The sequence below is a fragment of the Hemibagrus wyckioides genome, linkage group LG18 (genome assembly GCF_019097595.1).
Source record: "Hemibagrus wyckioides isolate EC202008001 linkage group LG18, SWU_Hwy_1.0, whole genome shotgun sequence".
NCBI classification, from domain to species: domain Eukaryota; kingdom Metazoa; phylum Chordata; class Actinopteri; order Siluriformes; family Bagridae; genus Hemibagrus; species Hemibagrus wyckioides.
The window spans coordinates 12,267,628-12,288,453 of NC_080727.1; the positions used below are offsets into that span (position 1 = coordinate 12,267,628).

A 20,826-nucleotide genomic window follows, 5' to 3' on the forward strand; every position below is an offset into this window, starting at 1 on the left:
GACAGAGACATTTGATAGATACACAATTAAAAATCCTCCCCATAAACACATCTAGGTGTGACTGTGTGGGGTCTCATGATTGTGTGGGGTCTTTTATGGATTACTGAGGGCTGTTTATGTTAGGTTTGTTAGTTAACTTGTAGAGCTCCTGTTCATTAACGTGTAGTGGTCACACACAGGGGCATCATGCACCTACTTTATTTACACACAAACATCTGACGTTGAGACAGATTTTGAACCATCATCTTTGTATACAGTGAGGGTAAACTGTACATTACCTCTTGTGTACGGGGGTTTGCACTGATAACACTTCAGAAAATAACGTGCAGCCACAAGCCGGTGACCGCACACACACACACACATGCTGATTAATGTAAATGACATAACACTGGCTGCAGTGAAGTGCCGTCTATTGAAGTGTGTTAAGCTTAAACAGAGAAAAATGAACACAGAACTGCTAATATCTACAATATAAAATCAACATGGCTCAACAAGCATGATGCCTCTGGTCACACACTTCCTATACACTCCTGAAGCTTTTCTCATCCACTTTCCACTTGGGATTTGACACTGCACATTTTCATTTTTGATACAACAGCAACTCCAGACTGACTGATCTAAACGGTTGCTGCAAATGTGTATTGTGTTATTGATTTCGGTCAGACCAGAGAGAATGCTGCATGTCGGCTTTAGCAGCCTTGTCCTGCTCTGTTTAATGGATTCAGTTTGTGGAATGTGGAGGCTCTGTGGCTGTTAGCCATTAGCTTTGCAAAGAGGAGTGCATGTCTAATCGTATGAGTTTCTCTCCTCTGAACTGAGGTAACTCTGAAGGCTGCAGGTTCCTGCTCTTGAATCTGGGGTCAGTTGCTTAAGGTGTTGTTGTGTTGACTAACAGCTGGACACATCTTTATGGTTAATCTGCCTACAAGTGCACTACAACACCACTGTCCATCCACTCCTTCACTCATATATTTATTCTTTCACTCCTTTATTCACTCCTACACTCATATATTTATTCTTTCACTCCATTATTCACTCCTATACTCCTATATTTATTCCTTCACTCCATTATTCACTCCTACACTCATATATTTATTCCTTCACTCCATTATTCACTCCTACACTCATATATTTATTCTTTCACTCCATTATTCACTCCTATACTCCTATATTTATTCCTTCACTCCATTATTCACTCCTACACTCATATATTTATTCTTTCACTCCATTATTCACTCCTACACTCATATATTTATTCTTTCACTCCATTATTCACTCCTACACTCATATATTTATTCTTTCACTCCATTATTCACTCCTACACTCATATATTTACTATTTCACTCCTTTATTCACTCCTACACTCATATATTTATTCTTTCACTCCATTATTCACTCCTACACTCATATATTTACTCTTTCACTCCATTATTCACTCCTATACTCCTATATTTATTCCTTCACTCCATTATTCACTCCTACACTCATATATTTACTATTTCACTCCATTATTCACTCCTACACTCATATATTTACTCTTTCACTCCATTATTCACTCCTATACTCCTATATTTATTCCTTCACTCCATTATTCACTCCTACACTCATATATTTATTCTTTCACTCCATTATTCACTCCTACACTCATATATTTATTCTTTCACTCCATTATTCACTCCTACACTCATATATTTACTATTTCACTCCATTATTCACTCCTACACTCATATATTTATTCTTTCACTCCATTATTCACTCCTACACTCATATATTTATTCTTTCACTCCATTATTCACTCCTACACTCATATATTTATTCTTTCACTCCATTATTCACTCCTACACTCATATATTTATTCTTTCACTCCATTATTCACTCCTACACTCATATATTTACTCTTTCACTCCATTATTCACTCCTACACTCATATATTTATTCTTTCACTCCATTATTCACTCCTACACTCATATATTTACTATTTCACTCCATTATTCACTCCTACACTCATATATTTATTCTTTCACTCCATTATTCACTCCTACACTCATATATTTATTCTTTCACTCCATTATTCACTCCTACACTCATATATTTATTCTTTCACTCCATTATTCACTCCTACACTCATATATTTATTCTTTCACTCCATTATTCACTCCTACACTCATATATTTATTCTTTCACTCCATTATTCACTCCTACACTCATATATTTATTCTTTCACTCCATTATTCACTCCTACACTCATATATTTATTCTTTCACTCCATTATTCACTCCTACACTCATATATTTATTCTTTCACTCCATTATTCACTCCTACACTCATATATTTATTCTTTCACTCCATTATTCACTCCTACACTCATATATTTATTCTTTCACTCCATTATTCACTCCTACACTCATATATTTACTCTTTCACTCCATTATTCACTCCTACACTCATATATTTATTCTTTCACTCCATTATTCACTCCTACACTCATATATTTATTCTTTCACTCCATTATTCACTCCTACACTCATATATTTATTCTTTCACTCCATTACTCACTCCTACACTCATATATTTATTCTTTCACTCCATTATTCACTCCTACACTCATATATTTATTCTTTCACTCCATTATTCACTCCTACACTCATATATTTATTCTTTCACTCCTTTATTCACTCCTACACTCATATATTTATTCTTTCACTCCATTATTCACTCCTATACTCCTATATTTATTCCTTCACTCCATTATTCACTCCTACACTCATATATTTACTATTTCACTCCTTTATTCACTCCTACACTCATATATTTATTCTTTCACTCCATTATTCACTCCTACACTCATATATTTACTCTTTCACTCCATTATTCACTCCTATACTCCTATATTTATTCCTTCACTCCATTATTCACTCCTACACTCATATATTTATTCTTTCACTCCATTATTCACTCCTACACTCATATGTTTATTCTTTCACTCCATTATTCACTCCTACACTCATATATTTACTCTTTCACTCCATTATTCACTCCTACACTCATATATTTATTCTTTCACTCCATTATTCACTCCTACACTCATATATTTATTCTTTCACTCCATTATTCACTCCTACACTCATATATTTATTCTTTCACTCCATTATTCACTCCTAAACTCATATATTTATTCTTTCACTCCATTATTCACTCCTACACTCATATATTTATTCTTTCACTCCATTATTCACTCCTACACTCATATATTTACTATTTCACTCCTTTATTCACTCCTACACTCATATATTTATTCTTTCACTCCATTATTCACTCCTACACTCATATATTTACTCTTTCACTCCATTATTCACTCCTACACTCATATATTTATTCTTTCACTCCATTATTCACTCCTACACTCATATATTTATTTCACTCCATTATTCACTCCTACACTCATATATTTACTTCACTCCATTATTCACTCCTACACTCATTCACTCCATTATTCACTCCTACACTCATATATTTATTCTTTCACTCCATTATTCACTCCTACACTCATATATTTATTCTTTCACTCCATTATTCACTCCACACTCCATTATTCACTCCTACACTCAATTCTTTCACTCCATTATTCACTCCTACACTCATATATTTATTCTTTCACTCCATTATTCACTCCTACACTCATATATTTATTCTTTCACTCCATTATTCACTCCTAAACTCATATATTTATTCTTTCACTCCATTATTCACTCCTACACTCATATATTTATTCTTTCACTCCATTATTCACTCCTACACTCATATATTTATTCTTTCACTCCATTATTCACTCCTACACTCATATATTTATTCTTTCACTCCATTATTCACTCCTACACTCATATATTTATTCTTTCACTCCATTATTCACTCCTACACTCATATATTTATTCTTTCACTCCATTATTCACTCCTACACTCATATATTTACTCTTTCACTCCATTATTCACTCCTACACTCATATATTTATTCTTTCACTCCATTATTCACTCCTACACTCATATATTTACTCTTTCACTCCATTATTCACTCCTACACTCATATATTTATTCTTTCACTCCATTATTCACTCCTACACTCATATATTTACTCTTTCACTCCATTATTCACTCCTACACTCATATATTTATTCTTTCACTCCATTATTCACTCCTACACTCATATATTTATTCTTTCACTCCATTATTCACTCCTACACTCATATATTTATTCTTTCACTCCATTATTCACTCCTACACTCATATATTTATTCTTTCACTCCATTATTCACTCCTACACTCATATATTTATTCTTTCACTCCATTATTCACTCCTACACTCATATATTTATTCTTTCACTCCATTATTCACTCCTACACTCATATATTTATTCTTTCACTCCATTATTCACTCCTACACTCATATATTTATTCTTTCACTCCATTATTCACTCCTACACTCATATATTTATTCTTTCACTCCATTATTCACTCCTACACTCATATATTTATTCTTTCACTCCATTATTCACTCCTACACTCATATATTTATTCTTTCACTCCATTATTCACTCCTACACTCATATATTTATTCTTTCACTCCATTATTCACTCCTACACTCATATATTTATTCTTTCACTCCATTATTCACTCCTACACTCATATATTTATTCTTTCACTCCATTATTCACTCCTACACTCATATATTTATTCTTTCACTCCATTATTCACTCCTACACTCATATATTTATTCTTTCACTCCATTATTCACTCCTACACTCATATATTTATTCTTTCACTCCATTATTCACTCCTACACTCATATATTTATTCTTTCACTCCATTATTCACTCCTACACTCATATATTTATTCTTTCACTCCATTATTCACTCCTACACTCATATATTTATTCTTTCACTCCATTATTCACTCCTACACTCATATATTTATTCTTTCACTCCATTATTCACTCCTACACTCATATATTTATTCTTTCACTCCATTATTCACTCCTACACTCATATATTTATTCTTTCACTCCATTATTCACTCCTACACTCATATATTTATTCTTTCACTCCATTATTCACTCCTACACTCATATATTTATTCTTTCACTCCATTATTCACTCCTACACTCATATATTTATTCTTTCACTCCATTATTCACTCCTACACTCATATATTTATTCTTTCACTCCATTATTCACTCCTACACTCATATATTTATTCTTTCACTCCATTATTCACTCCTACACTCATATATTTATTCTTTCACTCCATTATTCACTCCTACACTCATATATTTATTCTTTCACTCCATTATTCACTCCTACACTCATATATTTATTCTTTCACTCCATTATTCACTCCTACACTCATATATTTATTCTTTCACTCCATTATTCACTCCTACACTCATATATTTATTCTTTCACTCCATTATTCACTCCTACACTCATATATTTATTCTTTCACTCCATTATTCACTCCTAAACTCATATATTTATTCTTTCACTCCATTATTCACTCCTACACTCATATATTTATTCTTTCACTCCATTATTCACTCCTACACTCATATATTTACTATTTCACTCCATTATTCACTCCTACACTCATATATTTATTCTTTCACTCCATTATTCACTCCTACACTCATATATTTACTATTTCACTCCATTATTCACTCCTACACTCATATATTTATTCTTTCACTCCATTATTCACTCCTACACTCATATATTTATTCTTTCACTCCATTATTCACTCCTACACTCATATATTTATTCTTTCACTCCATTATTCACTCCTACACTCATATATTTATTCTTTCACTCCATTATTCACTCCTACACTCATATATTTATTCTTTCACTCCATTATTCACTCCTACACTCATATATTTACTCTTTCACTCCATTATTCACTCCTATACTCCTATATTTATTCTTTCACTCCATTATTCACTCCTACACTCATATATTTACTATTTCACTCCATTATTCACTCCTACACTCATATATTTATTCTTTCACTCCATTATTCACTCCTACACTCATATATTTACTATTTCACTCCATTATTCACTCCTACACTCATATATTTATTCTTTCACTCCATTATTCACTCCTACACTCATATATTTATTCTTTCACTCCATTATTCACTCCTAAACTCATATATTTACTCTTTCACTCCATTATTCACTCCTACACTCATATATTTACTCTTTCACTCCATTATTCACTCCTACACTCATATATTTACTCTTTCACTCCATTATTCACTCCTACACTCATATATTTACTCTTTCACTCCATTATTCACTCCTACACTCATATATTTATTCTTTCACTCCATTATTCACTCCTAAACTCATATATTTATTCTTTCACTCCATTATTCACTCCTACACTCATATATTTATTCTTTCACTCCATTATTCACTCCTACACTCATATATTTACTCTTTCACTCCATTATTCACTCCTACACTCATATATTTATTCTTTCACTCCATTATTCACTCCTAAACTCATATATTTATTCTTTCACTCCATTATTCACTCCTACACTCATATATTTATTCTTTCACTCCATTATTCACTCCTACACTCATATATTTATTCTTTCACTCCATTATTCACTCCTACACTCATATATTTATTCTTTCACTCCATTATTCTCCTACACTCATATATTTATTCTTTCACTCCATTATTCACTCCTAAACTCATATATTTATTCTTTCACTCCATTATTCACACCTAAACTCATATATTTATTCTTTCATATATTTATTCATATATTTATTCACTCCATATTACATATTACAATAATTCACTCCTACACTCATATATTTACTCTTTCACTCCCTTATTCACTCCTACACTCATATATTTATTCTTTCACTCCATTATTCACTCCTACACTCATATATTTATTCTTTCACTCCATTATTCACTCCTACACTCATATATTTACTCTTTCACTCCATTATTCACTCCTACACTCATATATTTATTCTTTCACTCCATTATTCACTCCTACACTCATATATTTATTCTTTCACTCCATTATTCACTCCTACACTCATATATTTACTCTTTCACTCCATTATTCACTCCTACACTCATATATTTATTCTTTCACTCCATTATTCACTCCTAAATATTCACTCCTAATATACTCCTAAACTCATATATTTATTCTTTCACTCCATTATTCACTCCTAAACTCATATATTTATTCTTTCACTCCATTATTCACTCCTACACTCATATATTTATTCTTTCACTCCATTATTCACTCCTACACTCATACACTCACATACTTTTTCACTCCATTATTCACTCACTCCTTTATTCACTCATATATTTATTCTTTCACTCCATTATTCACTCCATCACTCGTTTATTTACTCCTTCACTAATGTATTTATTACTTCACTCCTATATTCACTTCTTTATTTATTCCTTTACTCCTTTCACTCCTTTATCTACTCCTGTATTCACTGGAATTTTTTTATTCATTTAAAAAAATAATCTTTCTTTTAAAATATAACCATAAATGAACATTTCCTATAAAAAGAAAAAAAGAATAGTGTGTGTAGAGCAGTGAGATAAAGGACAAAGGAAAGATAATCACTACAGAGTGTTTCATTTTAAATATTTTTATTAATTTTATTGTAAAAAAAAAAAAAAGTAACAAAATGAGATATACTATATATAAAAATATATTATTTTTATTTATTTTTTTCATTCGATGTCTGTAGGTATAATGAAGCTGACATCATCTTCTAGTCAGAAGAATCAGTATATCCTCATCTGATGCCTTTTTTTTCCCACATCATCAGTGAAGTGATGTTTTCCAGAATTCATTCAGAATTGTCTCAGCTAGTCCATGTCCTGAAGTTCTCTGATAAACCACTTGTGGTTCAGGATCTCCTCGAACGTTGGCCGATTTTCAGGGTCGGGTTCCAGGCACCAGCTGATCAGCATGCAGCACTCTGTGTGTGCAGCCAGGAGACAGAGGTCCAGATCAATAAAAAGTCGTCAACAAAAAGAAATCCTGGAAAAAGGCATGTTCAAGCATCAGAGAAAAAGAGCAGAAACCATCAGTAAACACCATTCTCCAGCACATCCGGATCGTGTCTGTATCTACAGTTAATTGACCTATGTAGCTGGTGTAGACCTCGTCCGTGAGCAGGTCGCCACAGCTAAAGTCGATCAGCCTCACCTCTAGCGTAGAGGGATGTTAATGTTCTCCAGATTGATGTCATGGTGAAAAAAGCCGTGATCGCAGCAGTGACGGGCGGCCTCGACCACCTGCTCCATGATCTTCCGAGACTCATCTTCAGACAGCTTACTGTTGTTTAGATAACAGTACTCAATAAGGTCCATGCAGCAGTCGGGTCGCTCCAGCACCAGGATGAAGAACTCGGACATCTCAAACCATTCCAGCAGCTTTACCACGTTCTCACAGTAAGGCTTGGACACCATTACCATTAACGCCACCTCCAGAGGGAGGCTGTGTGTCTTTCCAGGCTAAACACACACACACACACACACGGTTAGCATGGAGGGGATAAGTCTACAGTGTGCTAATCAGAGATGTAGGAGTGGAGAAGGTTTGGACTGACTCCAGACCAGCTCTTCCTCTGATCTTTAATCTGAATGAAAGTAATAAAATGTGACTCTGAGACGTGATTAAGTGCTGCGGTGTTTGTGAGGATGTTAGTAGCAACGAGTAAACACAAACATGGTCTTGGTGTAGATCTGCTCTGTGAGTTTACTTACGAAGGTGATGTACGTCTCGGAGATATCTTTGGCTACACATTTAATGGCCACCTACACATGAACACAACACAGTGAATCAGTTTTACAGCAGCACTTTACTAACAAACACACACACACTCACACACACACAGTAGTTCAGTTCAATAGAAATAAGTGTGAAAGAGCCTCATGTTGTCCTCATGGTGTCTTTTGTGAATGAGATGTGTGTTTGTGGAGAGCATGGCTGTGTGTGAGGAGGATGTGCTGAATGCCAGCATCTGGAGTTTATATTATATTATATATTATATTATATATATCTGAACAGAAAGATTTAATCTGACCAAATCAACCACCAGCGGTGACATATACATCAGCCATTTAGGGAAAATGCAGAGAGAGAGAAATCTATTCCCAGAGTCCACACTCTGCATGTGGATCTCCTCTGATGGCTATGAGGTCACTAGCTACAGGATGCAGCACTGGACACACCTCACTAAGTCATTTAGAGATGCTAACGCTAGTACAGTATGTGTGGACTGTAATCTACTGTGCTGTGAAGGGTGGAACTGGGGCAGAGCTACACTCTGAGAATCTTCCAACTGATGAAGTTTTTTCAGCCACTCGATATCTTTATTTTTCACCTCTTCCAGCAGTGTATCACTGCACAAATAAGCTGCACAAATTTCACAAATATGCCTCACCTTTTTCCTATCTTGAGTGTCCTTATCAGTTCGGAATCGGCGCGTGAAGGACATCGGATGAGTTCTGCAGCTATGGTCTCGCAGTACTGCAGCGCCTGAGCAGAATGTCCAAGGTTCGAAAAGCTCAAAGGCATAAATGAACTTCAGACCCTGAGACAGACAGACAAGCGTTTCTCAGTGCCATGTTTTCTCGACACAATCCAGGAAACAGAGAAGAAAAAGTCACACCTGGAAGCGTTTCTGGCCGAAGCCTGAGGTCAGAGACAGCACATACAAATTACCGTTTACATCCCATTAGTCCATAGTCTTGGTATGATCCTAGCTCCACCTGCACCAGCATTAAGCAGATATATGCTGCATATGTCCAGTTTCTGGAAGCTAAAATGGAAAAACAAACATCAGCATCCATAAACATGTCCATTTTATTAGGAACACACACACAGCTTGTCCTTTCATGCAGTTATCCAATCAGCCAATTGCATTCCTGAAATCTGAAGTCGCCATGGTTACAGTTGCGGACATCATTGAGATTTTTCTCCCTGATGATCCATCAGGGAGAAATTCTCCATTGCTATTACAGAAGATTTCCATAATAGACCAGAAAAAGAAAGATTTCAGTTGCTGGGGTTCATCCAGGAGGAGCAAACATTCCGACGTTTCTCCTGTATAAACCTCATCAGCTTGTCCTTCTGCATAGCAGCCCTGTAACACACACACACACACACACACACACTGTGATCTGCTTCAGAACGTTATTACTGCTGAAACCCTGAGCGTGTGAGAAGAGAAAGAGCATCTCACCTCAACAGAGGACCTGGGAATGCTAAGACCTCTCCAGCAGACCGGTGTTTCGGGTATGCTAAGACCTCTCCTGCAGACCGTTGTTTCTCATTACACTGTAGGACCACAGAGTTTCCTGGAGTCAAACAGAGGAAGACATGTTGTTGATGACGACTCAAAGAGCTAAAAGTACAGTGAGCCATGGAGCTTTCAGGAGTGTCAGTGTGTCGTACCTGTACTGCATGAAAAATCCCCAGCTTCTTGTTTTTCAGGAAAAGGCACAAAAACCTCAGCACCGTTGTTCATTATGAGCATCGTCCTCGTTTTCACTGAATCTCACTGGATCTCGCTTTCACTCCAAATCTACACAACAACAGCAGAAGGTTAGAGAGTTAGAGCTGTTCCTCTCCTTAAACTCAGACTTATTTCTATAAAGTGTGAGTGTTCGCTTCGCTCTTCTGTCTCACAACTAATAAAAGTGATGAATTGAAGTGATAAACAGAGGAAAGTGCAGTTACACTCCAAACACACAGCATTTTATTCAGCTACACTTCATCATCATCATCATCATCATCATCTCAACGCAGGAGGAACAGAAAGAGCTTTTTACTAACTCTAGGTGACTTTAGGAAGCACTTTTTTTCTAAAACCTATACAGTTTTCTTTAGAAAATCTTTAAAATCTGTTTTAATTTAAACTAAAGCTCCTCTCACCTCAGCCGCCATTTCGATGAATAACAGTCACATGACGATCAAGGACTTCTAGGAACGTTCTACAGTTCGAGAACGTTCTCTAGGACGTCATAGGTGTGTTTAGATCTCATCTCCCACATGTGCCAAAGAATAAAAAAAAAGAAAAGAAAAAAAACACCAAACTACCAAAGTACCTGCTGCTTTAGCAGAGCGTTAGCACTGTAAGCTAACTTGACCACAGCGGCGTGAATAAAGAAACTACACATTTAAGGCATTTTTTTGTAAATGATATATATATATATATAAGCAATAACTCTTCATCCCTAAACGACTCAGAGCTGGATAAAAAATACACCATTCCTTGTCAGTGCTGTCCTTAGACATTTCTTAGGTGTAAGTATAGGTTTCACTTCAGTATCCTTAACTAGTGGTAAATGAAGGCAGCAAGAAATTGTTCACTTAATAAAAAGCATATAGAGAATCGTGTTTTCGCTTCCACTGTGCGACACAGCAACCTCTGGCTCTCTCCAAGTGATTCTATGAAAAGTACTGCACTTTCATTTTTATTTTATACAGCTTTTATTGCCATTTCAACCAAATATATAGCTGAAGCAGTCCATAGTGAAATGAGACAACATTTCTCCAGGACCTTGGTGCTACATAAAACAACATAGCACCATATAGCACCATAAAACAATACAGAGCTAAGGACAGAAAGTAGTTGTTCTCACTACATCAAGCACAAAGTGTGCAGATGACACAACATTCATGCTGCGCATAACATTTAGACCTGTGCACTGTTATACAATATCACACTGTAACACACACACACACACACACTGCACTGTTATACATTATCACACTGTAACACACACACACACACACTGCACTGTTATACATTATCACACTGTAACACACACACACACACACACTGCACTGTTATACAATATCACACTGTAACACACACACACACACACACACTGCACTGTTATACATTATCACACTGTAACACACACACACACACTGCACTGTTATACATTATCACACTGTAACACACACACACACTGCACTGTTATACAATATCACACTGTAACACACACACACACACACACTGCACTGTTATACATTATCACACTGTAACACACACACACACACTGCACTGTTATACATTATCACACTGTAACACACACACACACACACACACACACACACACTGCACTGTTATACAATATCACACTGTAAAACACACACACACACACACTGCACTGTTATACATTATCACACTGTAACACACACTGCACTGTTATACAATATCACATTGTAACACACACTGCACTGTTATACATTATCACACTGTAACACACACTGCACTGTTATACATGATCACACTGTAACACACTGCACTGTTATACATTATCACACTGTAACACACTGCACTGTTATACATTATCACACTGTAACACACACTGCACTGTTATACATGATCACACTGTAACACACTGCACTGTTATACATTATCACACTGTAACACACACTGCACTGTTATACATTATCACACTGTAACACACACTGCACTGTTATACATTATCAGACTGTAACACACACTGCACTGTTATACATTATCACACTGTAACACACACTGCACTGTTATACATGATCACACTGTAACACACTGCACTGTTATACATTATCACACTGTAACACACACTGCACTGTTATACATTATCACACTGTAACACACACTGCACTGTTATACATTATCACACTGTAACACACACTGCACTGTTATACATTATCACACTGTAACACACACACACTGTTATACATTATCACACTGTAACACACTGCACTGTTATACATGATCACACTGTAACACACACTGCACTGTTATACATTATCACACTGTAACACACACTGCACTGTTATACATGATCACACTGTAACACACACTGCACTGTTATACATGATCACACTGTAACACACACTGCACTGTTATACATTATCACACTGTAACACACACTGCACTGTTATACATTATCACACTGTAACACACTGCACTGTTATACATTATCACACTGTAACACACACTGCACTGTTATACATTATCACACTGTAACACACACTGCACTGTTATACATTATCACACTGTAACACACACTGCACTGTTATACATGATCACACTGTAACACACACTGCACTGTTATACATTATCACACTGTAACACACACTGCACTGTTATACATGATCACACTGTAACACACACTGCACTGTTATACATTATCACACTGTAACACACACACACTGTTATACATTATCACACTGTAACACACACTGCACTGTTATACATGATCACACTGTAACACACACTGCACTGTTATACATTATCACACTGTAACACACACACACTGTTATACATGATCACACTGTAACACACACTGCACTGTTATACATTATCACACTGTAACACACTGCACTGTTATACATGATCACACTGTAACACACACTGCACTGTTATACATTATCACACTGTAACACACACTGCACTGTTATACATTATCACACTGTAACACACACTGCACTGTTATACATGATCACACTGTAACACACACTGCACTGTTATACATTATCACACTGTAACACACACTGCACTGTTATACATTATCACACTGTAACACACTGCACTGTTATACATTATCACACTGTAACACACTGCACTGTTATACATTATCACACTGTAACACACTGCACTGTTATACATTATCACACTGTAACACACACTGCACTGTTATACATTATCACACTGTAACACACACTGCACTGTTATACATGATCACACTGTAACACACACTGCACTGTTATACATGATCACAGTGTAACACACACTGCACCGTTATACATGATCACACTGTAACACACACTGCACCGTTATACATGATCACATTGTAACACACACTGCACCGTTATACATTATCACACTGTAACACACACTGCACTGTTATACATTATCACACTGTAACACACACTGCACTGTTATACATTATCACACTGTAACACACACTGCACTGTTATACATTATCACACTGTAACACACACTGCACTGTTATACATTATCACACTGTAACACACACTGCACTGTTATACATGATCACACTGTAACACACACTGCACTGTTATACATGATCACACTGTAACACACACACACTGTTATACATGATCACACTGTAACACACACACACTGTTATACATGATCACACTGTAACACACACTGCACCGTTATACATTATCACACTGTAACACTGCACTGTTATACATTATCACACTGTAACACACACTGCACTGTTATACATTATCACACTGTAACACTGCACTGTTATACATTATCACACTGTAACACACACTGCACTGTTATACATTATCACACTGTAACACACACTGCACCGTTATACATGATCACACTGTAACACACACTGCACTGTTATACATTATCACACTGTAACACACACTGCACTGTTATACATGATCACACTGTAACACACACTGCACTGTTATACATGATCACACTGTAACACACACACACTGTTATACATTATCACACTTTAACACACACTGCACTGTTATACATTATCACACTTTAACACACACTGCACTGTTATACATTATCACACTGTAACACACACACTGCACTGTTATACATTATCACACTGTAACACACACTGCACTGTTATACATGATCACACTGTAACACACACTGCACTGTTATACATGATCACACTGTAACACACACACACTGTTATACATGATCACACTGTAACACACACACACTGTTATACATGATCACACTGTAACACACACTGCACTGTTATACATTATCACACTGTAACACTGCACTGTTATACATTATCACACTGTAACACACACTGCACCGTTATACATGATCACACTGTAACACACACTGCACTGTTATACAAGATCACACTGTAACACACACTGCACCGTTATACATGATCACACTGTAACACACTGCACTGTTATACATTATCACACTGTAACACACACTGCACTGTTATACAAGATCACATTGTAACACACACTGCACTGTTATACATTATCACACTGTAACACACACACTGCACTATTATACATGATCACACTGTAACACACACACTGCACTGTTATACATTATCACACTGTAACACACACTGCACCGTTATACATGATCACATTGTAACACACACTGCACTGTTATACATGATCACACTGTAACACACACACACTGTTATACATTATCACACTGTAACACACACTGCACCGTTATACATGATCACATTGTAACACACACTGCACTGTTATACATGATCACACTGTAACACACACTGCACTGTTATACATTATCACACTGTAACACACACTGCACCGTTATACATGATCACATTGTAACACACACTGCACCGTTATACAAGATCACATTGTAACACACACTGCACTGTTATACATTATCACACTGTAACACACACACACTGTTATACATTATCACACTGTAACACACTGCACTGTTATACATTATCACACTGTAACACACTGCACTGTTATACATTATCACACTGTAACACACACTGCACTGTTATACATTATCACACTGTAACACACTGCACTGTTATACATTATCACACTGTAACACACACTGCACTGTTATACATTATCACACTGTAACACACTGCACTGTTATACATTATCACACTGTAACACACACTGCACTGTTATACATTATCACACTGTAACACACTGCACTGTTATACATTATCACACTGTAACACACTGCACTGTTATACATTATCACACTGTAACACACTGCACTGTTATACATTATCACACTGTAACACACTGCACTGTTATACATTATCACACTGTAACACACACTGCACTGTTATACATTATCACACTGTAACACACACTGCACTGTTATACATTATCACACTAACACACTGCACTGTTATACATTATCACACTGTAACACACACTGCACTGTTATACATTATCACACTGTAACACACTGCACTGTTATACATTATCACTCTGTAACACACTGCACTGTTATACATTATCACACTGTAACACACACTGCACCGTTATACATGATCACATTGTAACACACACTGCACTGTTATACATTATCACACTGTAACACACTGCACTGTTATACATTATCACACTGTAACACACACTGCACTGTTATACATGATCACATTGTAACACACACTGCACTGTTATACATTATCACACTGTAACACACACTGCACCGTTATACATGATCACACTGTAACACACACTGCACTGTTATACATGATCACACTGTATCACACACTGCACTGTTATACATTATCACACTGTAACACACTGCACTGTTATACATTATCACACTGTAACACACACTGCACTGTTATACATTATCACACTGTAACACACACTGCACTGTTATACATTATCACACTGTAACACACTGCCCTGTTATACATTATCACACTGTAACACACACTGCACTGTTATACATTATCACACTGTAACACACACTGCACTGTTATACATTATCACACTGTAACACACACTGCACTGTTATACATGATCACACTGTAACACACACTGCACTGTTATACATGATCACACTGTAACACACACACACTGTTATACATGATCACACTGTAACACACACACACTGTTATACATGATCACACTGTAACACACACTGCACCGTTATACATTATCACACTGTAACACTGCACTGTTATACATTATCACACTGTAACACACACTGCACTGTTATACATTATCACACTGTAACACACACTGCACTGTTATACATTATCACACTGTAACACACACTGCACTGTTATACATTATCACACTGTAACACACACTGCACCGTTATACATGATCACACTGTAACACACACTGCACTGTTATACATTATCACACTGTAACACACACTGCACTGTTATACATGATCACACTGTAACACACACTGCACTGTTATACATGATCACACTGTAACACACACACACTGTTATACATTATCACACTTTAACACACACTGCACTGTTATACATTATCACACTTTAACACACACTGCACTGTTATACATTATCACACTGTAACACACACACTGCACTGTTATACATTATCACACTGTAACACACACTGCACTGTTATACATGATCACACTGTAACACACACTGCACTGTTATACATGATCACACTGTAACACACACACACTGTTATACATGATCACACTGTAACACACACACACTGTTATACATGATCACACTGTAACACACACTGCACTGTTATACATTATCACACTGTAACACTGCACTGTTATACATTATCACACTGTAACACACACTGCACCGTTATACATGATCACACTGTAACACACACTGCACTGTTATACAAGATCACACTGTAACACACACTGCACCGTTATACATGATCACACTGTAACACACTGCACTGTTATACATTATCACACTGTAACACACACTGCACTGTTATACAAGATCACATTGTAACACACACTGCACTGTTATACATTATCACACTGTAACACACACACTGCACTATTATACATGATCACACTTTAACACACACACTGCACTGTTATACATTATCACACTGTAACACACACTGCACCGTTATACATGATCACATTGTAACACACACTGCACTGTTATACATGATCACACTGTAACACACACACACTGTTATACATTATCACACTGTAACACACACTGCACCGTTATACATGATCACATTGTAACACACACTGCACTGTTATACATGATCACACTGTAACACACACTGCACTGTTATACATTATCACACTGTAACACACACTGCACTGTTATACATGATCACACTGTAACACACACTGCACCGTTATACATTATCACACTGTAACACACTGCACTGTTATACATTATCACACTGTAACACACACACACTGTTATACATTATCACACTGTAACACACTGCACTGTTATACATTATCACACTGTAACACACACTGCACTGTTATACATTATCACACTGTAACACACACTGCACTGTTATACATTATCACACTGTAACACACTGCACTGTTATACATTATCACACTGTAACACACACTGCACTGTTATACATTATCACACTGTAACACACTGCACTGTTATACATTATCACACTGTAACACACTGCTCCGTTATACATGATCACACTGTAACACACACTGCACCGTTATACATTATCACACTGTAACACACACTGCACTGTTATACATTATCACACTGTAACACACACTGCACTGTTATACATTATCACACTGTAACACACTGCACTGTTATACATTATCACACTGTAACACACTGCACTGTTATACATTATCACACTGTAACACACACTGCACTGTTATACATTATCACACTGTAACACACACTGCACTGTTATACATTATCACACTAACACACTGCACTGTTATACATTATCACACTGTAACACACACTGCACTGTTATACATTATCACACTGTAACACACTTCACTGTTATACATTATCACACTGTAACACACTGCACTGTTATACATTATCACACTGTAACACACTGCACTGTTATACATTATCACACTGTAACACACACTGCACCATTATACATGATCACATTGTAACACACACTGCACTGTTATACATTATCACACTGTAACACACTGCACTGTTATACATTATCACACTGTAACACACACTGCACTGTTATACATGATCACATTGTAACACACACTGCACTGTTATACATTATCACACTGTAACACACACTGCACCGTTATACATGATCACACTGTAACACACACTGCACTGTTATACATGATCACACTGTATCACACACTGCACTGTTATACATTATCACACTGTAACACACTGCACTGTTATACATTATCACACTGTAACACACACTGCACTGTTATACATTATCACACTGTAACACACACTGCACTGTTATACATTATCACACTGTAACACACTGCCCTGTTATACATTATCACACTGTAACACACACTGCACTGTTATACATTATCACACTGTAACACACTTCACTGTTATACATTATCACACTGTAACACACTGCACTGTTATACATTATCACACTGTAACACACTGCACTGTTATACATTATCACACTGTAACACACACTGCACTGTTATACATGATCACACTGTAACACACACACACTGTTATACATTATCACACTGTAACACACTTCACTGTTATACATTATCACACTGTAACACACTGCACTGTTATACATTATCACACTGTAACACACACTGCACTGTTATACATTATCACACTGTAACACACACTGCACCATTATACATGATCACATTGTAACACACACTGCACTGTTATACATTATCACACTGTAACACACTGCACTGTTATACATTATCACACTGTAACACACACTGCACTGTTATACATGATCACATTGTAACACACACTGCTCCGTTATACATGATCACACTGTAACACACACTGCACCGTTATACATTATCACACTGTAACACACACTGCACTGTTATACATTATCACACTGTAACACACACTGCTCCGTTATACATGATCACATTGTAACACACACTGCACTGTTATACATTATCACACTGTAACACACACTGCTCCGTTATACATTATCACACTGTAACACACAGTAACACACTGTGTGCATTGTCTACTGTGTATACTACACAATAATGTATCATATGTATCATACACTATATTGGCAAAAGTTTTGGGACACCCCTCCAAATCATTGAATTCAGGTGTTCCAATTACTTCCATAGCCACAGGTGCATAAAACCAAGCTAGGCACGCAGACTGCTTTAACAAACAAAGAAAGTATGGGTCACTCTCAGGAGCTCTGTGAATTAAATCGTGGTACCTGGATAGGTTGCCACCTGTGCAATAAGTCCATTCATGAAATTTCCCCACTACTAATATTCCATGGTCAACTATTAGTGGTGTTATAACAAAGTGGAAGCAATTGGGAACAACAACAACTCAGCCACGAAGTGATAGACCACGTAAAATCACAGAGCAGGGTCAGTGCATGCTTAGGTGCACAGTGTGCAGAAGTCACCAACTTTCTGCAGAGTCATTAGCTACAGACCTCCAAACTTCGTGTGGCCTTCAAAGTAGCTCAAGAACAGTGTGTAGAGAGCCTTATGGAATGGGTTTTCATGGCCGAGCAGCTGCATCCAAGCCTTATATCACCAAGTGCAATGCACCTCAACCCGACAGAACACCTTTGGAATGAATTATAGAGGAGAGTCCAAGCCAGACCTTCTCGTCCAACATCAGTGCTTGACCTCACAAATGCACTTTTAGAGGAATGGTCAAAAAGTCCCATAAACACTCTCCTAAACCTTGTGGAAAGTCTTCCCAGAAGAGCTGAAGCTACAAAGGGTGGGAACTCCATATTAAACACTATGGATTAAGAATGGGATGTAATTAAAATTCATGTGTATATAAAGGCAGACGTCCTAAAACTTTTGGTAATATAGTGTATGTCATCATGGTCATTACCATACTGTGTATTTACCACTTATTCTACTGTGTATACTGTACAATAATGTATCATATGTATCATATATCATTAGCATTAGCATTATCCAAAGCATAGATTTACAGAAGTATTTAAATTTGTACAGTTCATACTTTACTGCAATGTCTGGAGCTGCACTGAAGAACTTCATTCACTTCTACACATGTTGATGGTGATGTGACAATAATGTGATTTGATTTGATTTGATTTGAGAGGGACTTTCGAT

General features: G+C 36.5%; 1 protein-coding gene across 1 annotated transcript; it reads right to left on the reverse strand.

Annotated features, from left to right (window-relative positions):
• Positions 1-7,795: 7,795 nt before the first annotated feature.
• On the reverse strand, positions 7,796-10,680 carry LOC131368920 (serine/threonine-protein kinase pim-1-like). The gene is made up of 6 exons (XM_058415155.1): positions 10,515-10,680; positions 10,303-10,417; positions 9,730-10,203; positions 9,502-9,651; positions 8,822-8,872; positions 7,796-8,569 (listed from the first exon to the last, which is right to left on the reverse strand). The coding sequence occupies exons 4-6, from the start codon at positions 9,553-9,555 to the stop codon at positions 8,264-8,266; spliced, it is 411 nt and encodes a 136-aa protein (XP_058271138.1). The 5' UTR covers positions 9,556-9,651; positions 9,730-10,203; positions 10,303-10,417; positions 10,515-10,680; the 3' UTR covers positions 7,796-8,263.
• Positions 10,681-20,826: the final 10,146 nt, after the last annotated feature.

Excerpts from the sequence above, each read along its gene's own strand:
- LOC131368920 (XM_058415155.1), bottom strand. The coding sequence starts at position 9,555 with ATGTCCTTCACGCGCCGATTCCGAACTGATAAGGACACTCAAGATAGG. Across the intron at positions 8,873-9,501 it reads ACACTCAAGATAGGAAAAAG|GTGGCCATTAAATGTGTAGC; the intron begins GTGAGGCATATT and ends GTTCATGTGTAG. Across the intron at positions 8,570-8,821 it reads CCGAGACGTACATCACCTTC|CCTGGAAAGACACACAGCCT; the intron begins GTAAGTAAACTC and ends GTGTGTGTTTAG.